This window comes from Dreissena polymorpha, chromosome 9 (assembly GCF_020536995.1).
Source record: "Dreissena polymorpha isolate Duluth1 chromosome 9, UMN_Dpol_1.0, whole genome shotgun sequence".
Lineage (NCBI taxonomy): Eukaryota > Metazoa > Mollusca > Bivalvia > Myida > Dreissenidae > Dreissena > Dreissena polymorpha.
The window spans coordinates 9610888-9624933 of NC_068363.1; the positions used below are offsets into that span (position 1 = coordinate 9610888).

Genomic DNA, 14046 nt, shown 5'->3' on the forward strand with positions numbered 1-14046 from the left:
TGATAACAAACCATGCCCTTGGGGCTTGTTTGTTCACAATGTGTTGACTTAATACACCCCAGGCGGTCATGTAAGGGTGTTATCTGTGTATTCATGTCGATGTTTCTGGCGATTTATACGGCATGAAAGCAGGAATTTAGAGATCAAAAGGGCATTGGACAGAAAAATAGAGGGGCGCTTTTTAAGGGGGCAAATTTTAGAGGGGCGCAGCGCCCCTCTATTTATTGCTAGCTGGAGCACTGAATACAGTCAATCTCAACTATGCATGGCCCCATGATCAACCCTGGGGCGCCCTTGGGTCAAACATGCGGCGTGGGGATACGCGTCGGCCTCTGCCGCGCCATTTCTAGTTTTAATAGATTTCCGATACTTACAACAACAGTACACTCCGATGGCATTGGTCGTTCCGAGTCGGTGATCCCAGTTTAAATAATTTTACGTTTGTGTTCTGTTAGAAAAGTTTTGAATAGGAAAAATAATTTAACTCCTGATAGATTTTTTGCAGTTGCATTGTCTTCATTATTTGAACAAAACTGAGGTTATTCACAATTTTTTTTCTGCCGTAAATTCTTTTCAAGAGAGAAAAACAGCCGTCGCTGTTGCTCATTATTCGCCGATTATTGAAAAGAAAATAGCAAATGATCAAATTGTCATTACAAGTTAACGCTTAAAACAAACGATCAAAAACCGTTTATAAACCTTATATTGTATCATATCTTATTGACGCCACGTCCCTCTAGGCGTACAACTGGGTGCAAGGCCTGGCGTCCCGGACGGAGCTCCAGAGCCGCCACCGCCGGCAAGCCATGGGCCTGAGGGTCCGAAAGGAGTACCGGCGACTCACGGATCAGGAGCGCATTAACTTCCACCGCGCCGTCAACATGTTAAAGGCAGATACGGTATGAGCTAAACAAATTTTCGTTTTTTTTTCACTTCGCCTCATATAGTTACAGTAAGGACTCATAAAATCGACAAGATGTTCGTCGGATTTGTCACATTTAAACTTCGTAAAATTAAATATTACTATTTTTGTGCTTTTAATGAGCCCACATGGTCCATTTTGTCACGCACCCATTCTTTTAATCAGAGTTTTGTGTGTGTATGTTTTTCAATTCATGTTTTCGTCAAACAGTGTACAGTACAAATTGGCAGCATTTAACCCATTTATGCCTAGCGTCTAGAAAAAAGGCCTTGGCAAACGGCGTAGACCCAGATGAGACGCCGCATGATGCGGCGTCTCATCAGGGTATGCGCTGTTTGATTAAAGAAATTTCTGTAAGATATTTTCTAAATATAGAAATAAATATACTAGACATCCCCAATTTTGGAAATAAATTGATCCAATTTAGAAGGATGGGAGAGTCCACTAGGCTTAAATGGGTTAAAAAGCTGCATTAGGTCAGCTGATAAGTTAAACAAGTGCGTACACATTAACTTTCACATTTGTCCACGCCTTACTCTCGCAACTTGTTGTATCAAACATGAAAGGAAATTGTTTTATTTGTATTTGTATTGCGCTCGCTCAAAAGTTATGTTGAAAAAACTTCCGCCGAATAAGTGATCAATGTGTTGTGACCTAAGGCATTTTTAAGAACGAGAAATTAAAAGGACACCACTATTCGCTCCAAGAGCGGCACTCAACATCTAATAATTAAATATCAATAAAGTATCACTACTCATTAGGTAGTATATTACGACCGCACTTTTTTATCAATACAAATCCTATCATCATTCGATTTTCTTGATTCATAGATTACATAGTTTCGAAAAAACAATCACTAAACGCTATCCATAAATCAAATGAACGGTGTTTCCTTCGCAAGTCCGTGGCACCGAACATGTACGATGCGCTGTCGGCGATCCACCAAGGCATAATGACGACGGCGGCCCATGGCGGCCCCAACTTCCTGGGCTTCCACAGGGTCTACTTGCTCATGTATGTACCTTATCCGGCTGTCTCGATGTACGCAACTAAAACGTCTACCACAAAGATATGTATTATTCTGTCAAACTGTTTTGCATTTTGGTAAATTCATTGGTATTTGCATTTTCACTTTTATCTTTTGTATTTCTGGTGTTATTGTTTCATTGCGTGTTTTGATAACTTTTTAGCACACAACATGTTTTAATGAGGCAGGTTCAACACCTGTGCACCTCAAGTAGATGTATACAGATATTCTAAAATAAAATAACATTCTTATGTGTTTTCACTCGTGTTAAAGCATGTACCTCATACCTGAATTGTTTGTTTTAACAAGCCTGTGTGTTTGTGTTTGTTTTATTTACTGTTTTTAAAAGTATTTCAGTAATATCTCGTCGGTCATTTTACCTTATCACGCTTTTTCTGTGATGTCTGGTTTACCAGTGGGATATGCCATGACATTATACGTGTAATGCTCCCCGAACATTTTCGGGGAGCTTATAGTTACCAGTTTGTCCTTCCTTGCTTCCTTACTTCCTTCCGTCACACTTTTGTTACAATTTCTCATAGCGCCTTCAATATTCGGCCGATTTCTTACATATTTGGCATGTAGGTACCTTGCATGGACCGCTACCTTTTGAGGAGGTTTGAGGTCACTGGGGTCAAGGTGAAGGTCACCGAGGATAATAATAGATTTTCTCAAGGTCAAACAAGGCGAGCATCCATCGTTTTCAACGATACTTGTTAAATCAGATGTAGGGTAAGAATGGTCGAAGGGAGGATTAAATGACCAATGCCCGCAAAAACTCTGTGACTGGGCCGGGGTTCGAACCCCTGATCCTCGGATCCGTAGTCCAAAGCACTACAGCACCAACTGAGCTTGCTATCAGCTAATGTAATCCATTAAATGCGTCTATTTTAACTTATAACATACACGCAGAACTTAATAACAATAGCTTTATGTTGCGACAGGTTTGAGAACGCACTACGGCAGAAGATCCCTTCAGTGACTGTTCCATACTGGGACTCCACGCTGGACGAGGCCATGTTCAACCCGGCACAGTCCATTCTCTTCTCGCAGCACTTTATGGGCAACGGATTCGGCGTCGTTCGCACAGGGCCTTTCGCGGGATGGACAACATTGTCGGGACCACTTATCCGAAACACCGGTCAGACCGGGCAATTATTCAGTTCAAGAGACATCGCGCGCATTTTATCGAACATCCGGGTGGCGCAGATCACGGAACCCAACGCGCCTTTGAACTCGAGTCTGGAGTTCCTGCATAACCAGGTCCACCTCTGGATCGACGGACAGATGGGGTCCCTAGAGACGGCCTCTCATGACCCCATATTCTGGATGCACCACGCTTACGTAGATTACGTCTGGGAGCTCTTCCGTCAACGACAACGTCAGTTTGGCATCGACCCCACATTGGACTATCCGTCGTTCGTTAATAACTCAATGCACACTGCTGCCCACCCCATGGGCTTAGCCGGCTTCCGGAACATCGAAGGCATGAGCGACGTGTTTACGTCTGCTATGTACACGTACGAGGCGGCCCCGCGCTGTTCCCAGCAGTTTCCGGACTGCGGCACGCCGTATTTGCAGTGCTTGATGGTCGGCTTCCAGCCAACATGTGTGTCCCGAGACTGGTGCGTTATCGCTTTTTTTTCAAACCAGCTTTGTATCTTGACAGCAGAGACCGATGAAATCAATTTGCATATATTACACGCTTGACTTGTGCCCAATATCATTTCGTCCTGTTTTGTTTGCGCACTTGTTTCATGAATTAAAAAGACACGATTACCGATATTCAATAGCATGTTCTCTTTTCTATATAACCCGATTAAAAAACAGAAACATAATAAATCTTGGTAACAGTTTAGAATAAAAGGTCATAGATAAAGGTCTGTATCGGATTATGTTGGTGAGCTTTTCATAAATTATTATCATACATATAATCTGTTCCCAAATTGATTTAAGTGCCATTTATAAAACATAGCGCAGTCATTTCACAAGCTTTAAATGAACGTATACGTATAAACACTGTATGCATAATCATTGTCCACTTGGGCTGTCATTGGCCTTCTGGATCCGATATGAAATAAACAAAACAAAACAACTTACGATAAAACTACGGACATCACTGTATTGGTAATATTTATCTACTTGTATCGTTTACAGGTCGGCGGCTGCTTTCATTCAACCAATGCAGCAATCTGTGTTTGGCATAGCAGCCAACATTGCCGCACAAACACAGCGTTTCGCAATGCTGCAACAGCGTCGGCAGCAACAGCAACAAATTATGATGCGCATGCGCAGGATTCAACTTCCGCCATCCAGTCCGATGTTCGAGAACGAGGCTGCAGCGTTAGACGACGCTTCCGAGAGAATGTCAAGAAGGCGCAGACGGGAGGAATTTATGAGGTTGGACCGGGTCGCTCTTGTTCGAAGACTTATCCGCGTTAGGAAAGCGATCTGTGTTTATCCTAAAAGCGCCTTCGATGTCAAACATGTTACTATGAACCCACATGTCCAAGACACGCGGTGGCCGCTACCTTACGAAGATTATGTGCGAATTAAAAAATCAATGGCGTTCTATAACATGGTGGAAGCACCACCAATGGTGCAGAACACGAACGACACAGTACCGCCCATTCCACAACTCGCACCGGAAACGTGTTCGTCGGTGCCCATGACCCAGGGCTATCAAAATACATTCAACATAAACGGCCGAAGCAACATTCACCAGTGGGTATATATTCCGGTCAAGGTCATATATCAGCGACCCCCAACGTTTGACAGCTATCCATCTTACCCAATAGTCGACGAGGAGGTTGAGGCGGAAGATATATACTCACCAAACAGTTTCGCGAATATGAGGAGTGTTTTGCAGAGCGGCAATCCTGCAAGCTACTCGAAGTGCAATGCGCAAGAGAGCGGGGCAGGTCGCGTTTACGTTGTCTCTAAGGGCTTAAATTATATGGGAACATACAAGGAATACACAGTTGTCGACCACCGCCTAGCCATTTCCATCGCAACAGGTTATGTCGCTGTGAAATCGCCCCAATTCGGAGCGTCGGACGTTTTTCTCAGTGCATACGATTCCTGCGGACGCGTTTGCATACCATACTGCAAATTGGAGGGCCAATCGGGGTTTCAGCGCTGCTTTGGCGCCTTCCGCGTCACGTCCAGCTCACCGCACCTGTATGGAACGAATTACGGGGACGCTGTTACAAACTTGTGGCGCTTTGGGAAGGACAACTGTCCGGTGTTGCAGGACGATAATGTTTACATTCAGTTTCATTGTAGCTTCCGCGAATCTTGGCCGTTTACAATGACCGGAAAAGGCGCACTTGGAGGAGCACTGACGCCCGCAAGAGCATCGAGTGGAGAGTTTGAGGAGCCAGAACCACCGGAAGTAGAAGGGGCCAGTACAAAAAGTAAGTTTTTTCGTCGTATACTATAACTGTTTCGATTGTTCTTCCAATTGTGCGCATAACAATTACTTATATACATACATGTATTTCTTACAGCATGCCACGTGGGTGGTGGTTGCATGGTAACATCATCTTGCACGAGTTGCGCACCGGGCCAAACGGTCCCGTGTCTAGGCACATGTCAAGCATTCGCTTCGTGCCAACAGGGGAAGTTAGTTGCAAACGTCTGTCCCAACGCCACGTGGTTCAACCCAAACACGGGGATGTGCGAAAACGGACAGTGCTCCGCGAAACAGGGACATGCGTTGCCCGCTGGCGGCACACGCTGGTTTTAACAAATTGTCGTCTGCTTACTATCGTTGGTTATAACGAGTCAGTTTTTTCTCTGTCATATTTAAGTGGACCTTAATATATACTAATTAAACGAATGTATAAGTATATGTTATTATGTAAAACCAACACCATGTTTTGTATTAAACAGGCTTTATTAAAAAAACATATTCAAATGATGTTAAACACGTATATACATGCATTGGTATCCTCCTTAAAAAAGGTCAGGCAAATGACTTTTTAGAACTTTAAATGACAATGTTCGTTCAACGTATGCATTTAGAACGTCCATTCAAAGGTATGCGTTCGACATTTCCAATAAATGTTGTTAAAATGTGTCTGCACTATTATCACAGCCTAAATGTCGAAATGCTAAACAAACTGTAAAACTCACAGAAATTGTCTTTTTTACATCCTACCAGCCAAATACCAAACAAACCGTATTGAAATCGATAAAATTAAACGGTAAATTAATTCTGATTCGTGTATTTTGTGTACGTTGGATTTCTTGTGCCTCAATTGTAAATATAGATACTATTATCCGATGTCTATTTCATGCAATAGCCGGTACCAGATATTTACACATAATATACTCTTTTTTTTCGACAAACTAAACTGTCACTCATCATGAGCATCACTCACAGAATTAACGAGATGTAATGTTGCTCATGGAGTTTGGCATTTGAAACGAGTACTAACCATTTAATTTGAATTCTTATTTCGATACAATTACAATCATGGAAATCAGGATTTCTCGAACCGTTTTTTAACAAACTTAAAATAACATATATTAAAATGCTTTCGTTCCCAGCCAAATAATAATATACTTTAAAGAAATAATCCCAATTAGCATTTAAGTTAATTGTTTTAATGTTTGATATACATGTACATGGATTGTATTTATTAAATAATTCTGTACTATGAAGCATGTGAGTTTGGTTGGTGGTATTCATAGCGGAAAGGTCGGGTTTCCACCGGATACTCCGCCAACCCCCCCCCCCACCCAGCCCCCCCACCCCCACCCCCCCCACCCCCACACACACGAACGCACGCACGCACGCACGCACGCACACACACACACACACACACAACACAACAACGCCACATCAAAATTGCAAATCTGCCAATAACAACTAAAGAGCTTGAAATGGTGGCTGTTATTTAAAAGTCGTCCCAGCTTTCGTGTGTCTAGTAAGTTAATAAGGTAGGAATGCCGGGACACACTCCGGGTCCCCACATAATGCAACGTATTGAAATAAATGTATATGAACAATAATCATATAATTGTGTTTAAAATAAAATGATATGAAATGGTTTACAGTTAATTATATAAAAGATGAAGTCGTTTTAATTGAAAGATGTGCGCTTATTGAACTATTGAACACTTTTGTTATGTATAGAATTAATGTCTACACAATTATACAAAACAGTGTCTGTTTATAATTATATTTTTTGTCCTTTGTGTGTATTTATTTTTCGAAGGATTATTTAAATATTCGTATCGTGATCTAAAAACGAGACCTATATTAAAAGAATGATGTTTTCCAACTGTGTATCGTGTATTCTAAGTAATACTCTGCCTCAAATTATGTCATTCTTGAGCAAATAACATTGCTACCAGAAAACACTACCAATCTAGTGTCGAATAATTGGTGTACGACTTTTATCTTGAAACTTATCATAAATTGTATTTGGTTAACATTCTCTTTTCCAAACTCATGTGATTATGCACAATACGAGAGCTTCACTCTGATCACGGAGTGTATCTAGAATCCGTGCTCTGATGGATTATGGCTAAATATACATAGCACTTAGTATTGTAATTAGAAACGTATTGTGACGCATGATTTGTAGTCTCATAGGAATTTTCATTTAATTAAATACCTTTCTAACTAAATTCAGGGCTAAATTTTAAGGCTTCATTTCCAACACTTAGTTACTGATGAGCAGTAAATAGCATGAAACCTGAACAGACTGACAGTTACTCGCATTCTGTTCTGGTTTTATGCTGGTTGCAAAAGCCATTTTCACTGTGCTTCTGAGTGGAAAAGGGTTAATTATCTGTCGCAATGCAGTGGCGAATAGACCTGGTATTTTAATATGTGTTAAACGTCACAAATAAAGGACTTTATTTTCAATTCTTTACAGAACTGATTTACATTTTTGTTTCTTTCCCCGAAATAAATCTATAACTACAAAAAAAACCAATAAGCCAATATATACATATTTACTTCTTTTTATTTTAGTGGAGCTAGTGTCCTCACTCAGTGATTTGCAAACGTAGAAGTAGTAGATAATCAAACATTTGCATTACATAATATAAGTCCGTTCTGAGAAAACTGGGTTTAATGCATAAGCGTTAAGTGTCGTCCCAGATTAGCCTGTGTAGTCCGCACAGGCTAATTAGGGGCGACACTTTCCGCTTTTATGGTATTTTTCGTTTAAAGGAAGTCTCTTATACACGAAAATCGAGTTAAGGCGGAAAGTGTGGATGATAATGCGGCGTCTCATCTGGGTCTACGCTGTTTGCCAATGCCTTTTTTTCTAGACGCTAGGCATAACTGCGTTAATGCAATTAAAATAATGCCTTTATGTAATACCAAGGCAACAATAGGGTAATCACATGAAATAACGAAAATTCAGTCCAAATAACGTGTTTCAACCGGGCATTTACAAGTGTATTAATACTTTTTTCTTGAGTCAGTATTCCTTCAATAATTAAGGTGAATTGAATTCCTTAAATCTGTCTGTTTTTTGCAAGTTTAACATGTCAATATTGCAGTGATTTGAAGTGTAGTACTTAACTGGTGACATACAGTCTATTGAACGTGTGAATTCAGTAAAATGTATACATGTATTAACTGTTGTCACTTGTCTCGAAATGTGTGTCACCTCTTTGTATTTTATGATCACGTTTTGTGATGGATGAAACAGAAAAAAAATAGAGACAGATCGTGTGCAGAGAAATCTGTTCTTGAAAGTTGAACTATTTTACAATCTAAACTGTCAATATATGTATATATATATCTATAAAACGCAATTGATGAATGAAAAGCCAATTGAATGATATTCAAACCGTTTGATAAATATGTTTACTTCGTTTGAAGCAAATGACAAGTAGTATTATCGCAAAGTTATTCGCAATTAAAAGTAACGCGCTTCCGACGTCAATGAGGGAGAAAAGTAGCACGACGTCGGCGTAGCGTGAAACGCGTCGATACAGTCGCTCTCTGAATGGCTGTCAGGTTCTTGAGACTGTAACAGAACGAAATTCGTTGGCTTTTACGTTGGGCATTCTGGATCGCTCCCAGACAAGGGTGAAAGAAGGAATATTTTCGGTAGGGTGAGTTGTTGCATGAAGAAGGAATAATTGAGCATTGTTCTGAGAAAACTGGTCTTAATGCATGTGCGTAAAGTGTCATCCCAGATTAGCCTATGCAGTCCGCACAGGCTAATAAGGGACGACACTTTCCGCCTTAACTTGAATTTCGGTAAGGGCGTACTTCCTTGAAACTAAAAATACCATAAAAGCGGAAAGTGTCGTCCCTGATTAGCCTGTGCGGACTGCACATGCTAATCTGGGACGACACTGTACGCACATGCATTAAGCCCAGTTTTCTCATAACAAGGCTCAATTTATCGGTGAAGGTGAGAACGCTCGTTTCAATTACGTCTGGTTTGGCACATAACAGTTGACTATCAGCTTTAACCAATTTATGACTAGTGGACTCTCCCGTCCTTCTAAATTGGAGCAATTTATTTCCAAAATTAGGGTTGTCTAGTATATTTATTTCTTTATTTAGAATATTTCTTACAGAAATTCCTTTAAGCAAACAGCGCAGACCCAGATGAGGCGCCGCATCATGCGGCGTCTCATCTGGGTCTACACTGTTTGCCAAGCCCTTTTTTCTAGACGCTAGGCATAAATGGGTTAAAACAGCACAACTTCCGTTGTATAAGTCAATATTCATTTTGATAAATTAATAAAGATGACTATTACTTCTGGAATCCCTTTTTAAGCTTAAGTTCACGTTCTGCAATGGTTAAACAAGACAATAAATAGAGACCGATTGTGTGCACTATAATTTAATTTTAACTGTTGAATAATATCAGCATGTAGTATGCTAATATATGTAGTAATAAAAAAAGTTATCAGAAAAACTTAAACATACATAATACATACACGATAAATTTGCATAACGGTTGAGATATTAGTGATTTAAACTACTATATACCAATATACCACACTCCGGGCCATATCAAAGATATTTGAGAGAAACATTGCAAACCAACTTTATACCTTTCTGCAAAACTCTTTTTTACGTGGTAACCAGAACATTTTCAGTCAAAGTCGTTCATGCCAGTCTTTATTTATTTGACTACGAGATTCGTTAATAAATTACATTGATAACATTGATTTTTGATAAGTTGGAGATTAAGTATCCGCTGACCACAAACAAGCATTTGCCCTTGTTGTTCATCATAATTTCTGGCTTTTATAATAAATCAAATATGTTTTAAATAAACGACCAGTAAAATTACATATTATGTATGAGTTGTTTTTTCTTTCTCTGATATTTTTGAAAGGAAGTAAATTGATGAAATCATCATACAATAGCATTTTATCTAGATGACACCAATCGCCCAAAATGACTTTAATATTTACACAACATTGACATAAACGTATACTTATCAATTAAAGACCATAATACTGATAAAGATCACATCTTCTCGCCAATGTCCCTTTATTATGGAAACGTATATGGTACACCCTGATACTGTGATGATGTCAACATTCTATGACGGCATGATATAAAAAAGTTGACATGTCGTCAAAAATAACTCATCGTGTCGACTAAAACTACGATGGCAAGTCATTTTCAAAGGAGCATGACGCCTAAAATAATGTAGATTTGTCGACATAAGATAAGTTGTCAAGACTTTAACAACCCGCATGTTGGCATCAGAGCCTAAATCTCTGAAGATATTTGAACCTAGCCGTCATGTTAATTTAACTATTTCTGTGTTGTTTACTGTATGACGGCATATATCTTGATGACTTGCAAATAACATAATGTTGACATGGCGATATAACTAAAGGAGTCGATATAATTTATGTGGACAAAGGGCGTTGTTTAAAAATTATGGAAGCGTATATGGTACCCAAATAATATGGTCATGCCGGATTAGTTTATATCGACTTACTGTGAAACAATATTTTAGTTAAGTTTTTATTGTGCTATATTGTTTTGTTTATTTTTTCTCATTTTAAGTTCAGTTTTTAACACAAATGTTCTTTTGAGCGTACTTCAGTACTTTCAGATTTAACTTTCATATTTGGTATGCATGTGTATATGTACAAGGCCTTTCCATACGCGCAAACATTTTGCCCCCTTTGACCTTGACCTTGAACTTAGGGTCCGCGTTTGGGATTCAAAATATGCGTAAGGGTTTCAAAAAATGCTCAGAACTTCTATGTCGCTTCAGATGTAACCTTCATATTTGGTAAGCATGTGTATATGGACAAGACCTTACCATACGCACACAATTTTTGACCACTTTGACTTGACCTTGACCTTAAAATAAGGGTCCGCGTTAAGGTTCAAGATCAGCGTTTAGGTCTCGAAAAAATCTAATAACTTCTGTAAAAGAATTTTTCGGGGGCATATGCCATCCTATGGAGACAGCTCTTCTTTATTCAACTTTAACCATTTCTATAATTCATGAATTTGAATAAAACTACAAAACAATGTTATTCATGTCTATGTTAATAATTCTGATTCGATGAGTTATTGCCCTTTGATGCCATAGGCACTATAAGGTATAACCTTTTAGGTTTCTGCACTCAGCAGCCACTAATTGAATTTGTATTAAAAAAATATAGAAGTGCCAAGATGCGCATATGGTCACAAATGTACATACATACATACATACATACATACATACATACATACATACATACATACATCATACATACATACATACATACATACATACATACATACATACATACATACATACATACATACATACATACATACATACATACATACATACATACATACATACATACATACATACATACATACCATACATACATACATACATACATACATACATACATACATACATACATACATACATACATACATACATACATACATACATACATACATACATACATACATACATACATACATACATACATACATACTAATACATACATACATACATACATACATACATACATACATACATACATACATACATACATACATACATACATACATACATACATACATACATACATACATACATACATACATACATACATACATACATACATACATACATACATACATACATACATACATACATAAGCGCCTCCTTTTCGACCGTGTACATGTCGCACGTGGCACAATAAATCCAAGTAGTCCCACGCTCGATGCTCGATTTCCTCGTGCGCTTCGTGGAGGCAGCTCGCCCAGTCAAATGATATACCATAGCCAATCAGAATAATGTATATATATATAAATAAATATATATATATATATATATATATATATATATATATATATATATATATATATATATATATAGGGTCAGACCATAGACCGATATAGGTACGTGTATCACAAGTAGACACAACTCATTAATACCGGCTCGTAAACAAATATTCAAATTTTATGCCCCCGGTAGGGTGGCATATAGCAGTTGAACTGTCCGTCAGTCAGTCTGTGCGTCCGTCCATCCGAAAACTTAAATGGCCATAACTTTTTCAATATTGAACATAGCAACTTGATATGTGTCATACATGTGCATCTCATAGAGCTGCACATTTTTAGTGGTGAAAAGTGAAGGTCAAAGTCATCCTTCAAGGTCAAATGTCAAATATATGGCGTCTGTCCGTCCGGTCGAAAATTTAACATTGGCCTTAAACTATTTCAATATTGAAGATAGCAACTTGATATTTTGCATGCATGTGTATCTCATGAAGCTGCACATGACGTCTGTCAGTCCGTCAGAAAACTTAAACTTTTTATGCCCCTGAAGGGTGGCATATAGTTTTTGAACTGTCAGTCTGTCTGTTCGTCCGTCAGTCCGTCCGTCCGTTCGTCCGTCCGTCCGAAAACTTTAACATTGCCCATAACTTTTGCAATATTGAAGATATATGGCATGCATGTGTATCTGATAGAGCTGCACATTTTGAGTGGTGACAAGTCAAGGTCATCCTTCAAGGTAAAGGGTCGAATTTTGCAATATTAAAGATAGCAACTCGATATTTGGCATGCATGCGTATCTCATGGAGATGCACATTTTGAGTGGTGAAATGTCAAGGTCATCCTTCAAGGTCAAAGGTAAAACATATGGCTTCAACCCGGCAAAGTAGGGGGGAATTGTGTTTCACGAACACAATGCCCCTACTTTGCCGGGTTGAAGCCATTGACACAGCTGAGTAGGTGATTTCGCTTTAGTGAAAATTTTGACGGACGACTAAGAATTAACTAGCCCTGAAATTGTTCTACAAATAGCCCAATTTGGTGTCACATTTTAATAATTTTCCATTTCCTCATTAACGAATCATTTGACCATTCAACAAAAATTAAGATCGAATTGCAGAATGAACATTTATTTCAATCATTTACTATATACATGTACACTAGAGTTTCGGGAACAGAAAATCAAGTAAGAAAATACAAAATAAACATATCATATTTGTGCCCGTGTAAATATTAAATATAAGTTTTACAACAGTCATTTCGTTTAAAATATTGACTTTTGACATGAAATGTTAATAAATCTTTTGAAAGAACCATATTTTGAAAGGAACATACCACAATTTACGAGGATTTCATAACTAAATGACCGCCATGTTTTCAAACAATAAGTGACGTTTCATTCATTCTTTTGCAACCTAACAATGAAGAACATTATTAATCTGTTTTTGCCAATTTTGCAATGTCTTTAAATGTGTACAACAATATGAGTGAATTTATTTTAGCAAAGAAAAAAAAACAAGTTTAACTACTTCATGATCAATTCCAATAACAAGAATATTAATTTTTGGTGGATCATCGACCCATTGTAAATAAAATTCGAAACGAAACTTACTTGAACTAACTTATAGATTAAATTTGCAAAATATAACCACTATTCTTTTTTAAGCATATATTTTTGCATATGTAATTAGCAACCATCCAATATTTCAGTCAAGGCCAAGAACAAAGAAGTCGCACTTTCAATCGATTCAGGAGTTGGCAGTTGCTCCCGCTGCATTTTACACACATGTTCTAGGACGGGTATGAAGTCATCTTTACACCCAAACTGCGGTTTCTTTACAAAGTATCTCTCTT

The 14046-nt window shown here is 38.5% G+C and overlaps 1 protein-coding gene across 1 annotated transcript in view; it reads left to right on the forward strand.

The window, feature by feature from the left end:
- Window positions 1-14046, forward strand: part of LOC127844754 (uncharacterized) — a 33122-nt gene that overhangs the window by 3595 nt on the left and 15481 nt on the right. The window contains exons 2-6 of the mRNA XM_052375213.1: window positions 741-899; window positions 1824-1936; window positions 2894-3574; window positions 4107-5365; window positions 5459-5690. Of these exons, the coding sequence (XP_052231173.1) occupies window positions 741-899; window positions 1824-1936; window positions 2894-3574; window positions 4107-5365; window positions 5459-5690 (2444 nt within the window). The remainder of the gene's footprint in view (window positions 1-740; window positions 900-1823; window positions 1937-2893; window positions 3575-4106; window positions 5366-5458; window positions 5691-14046) is intronic.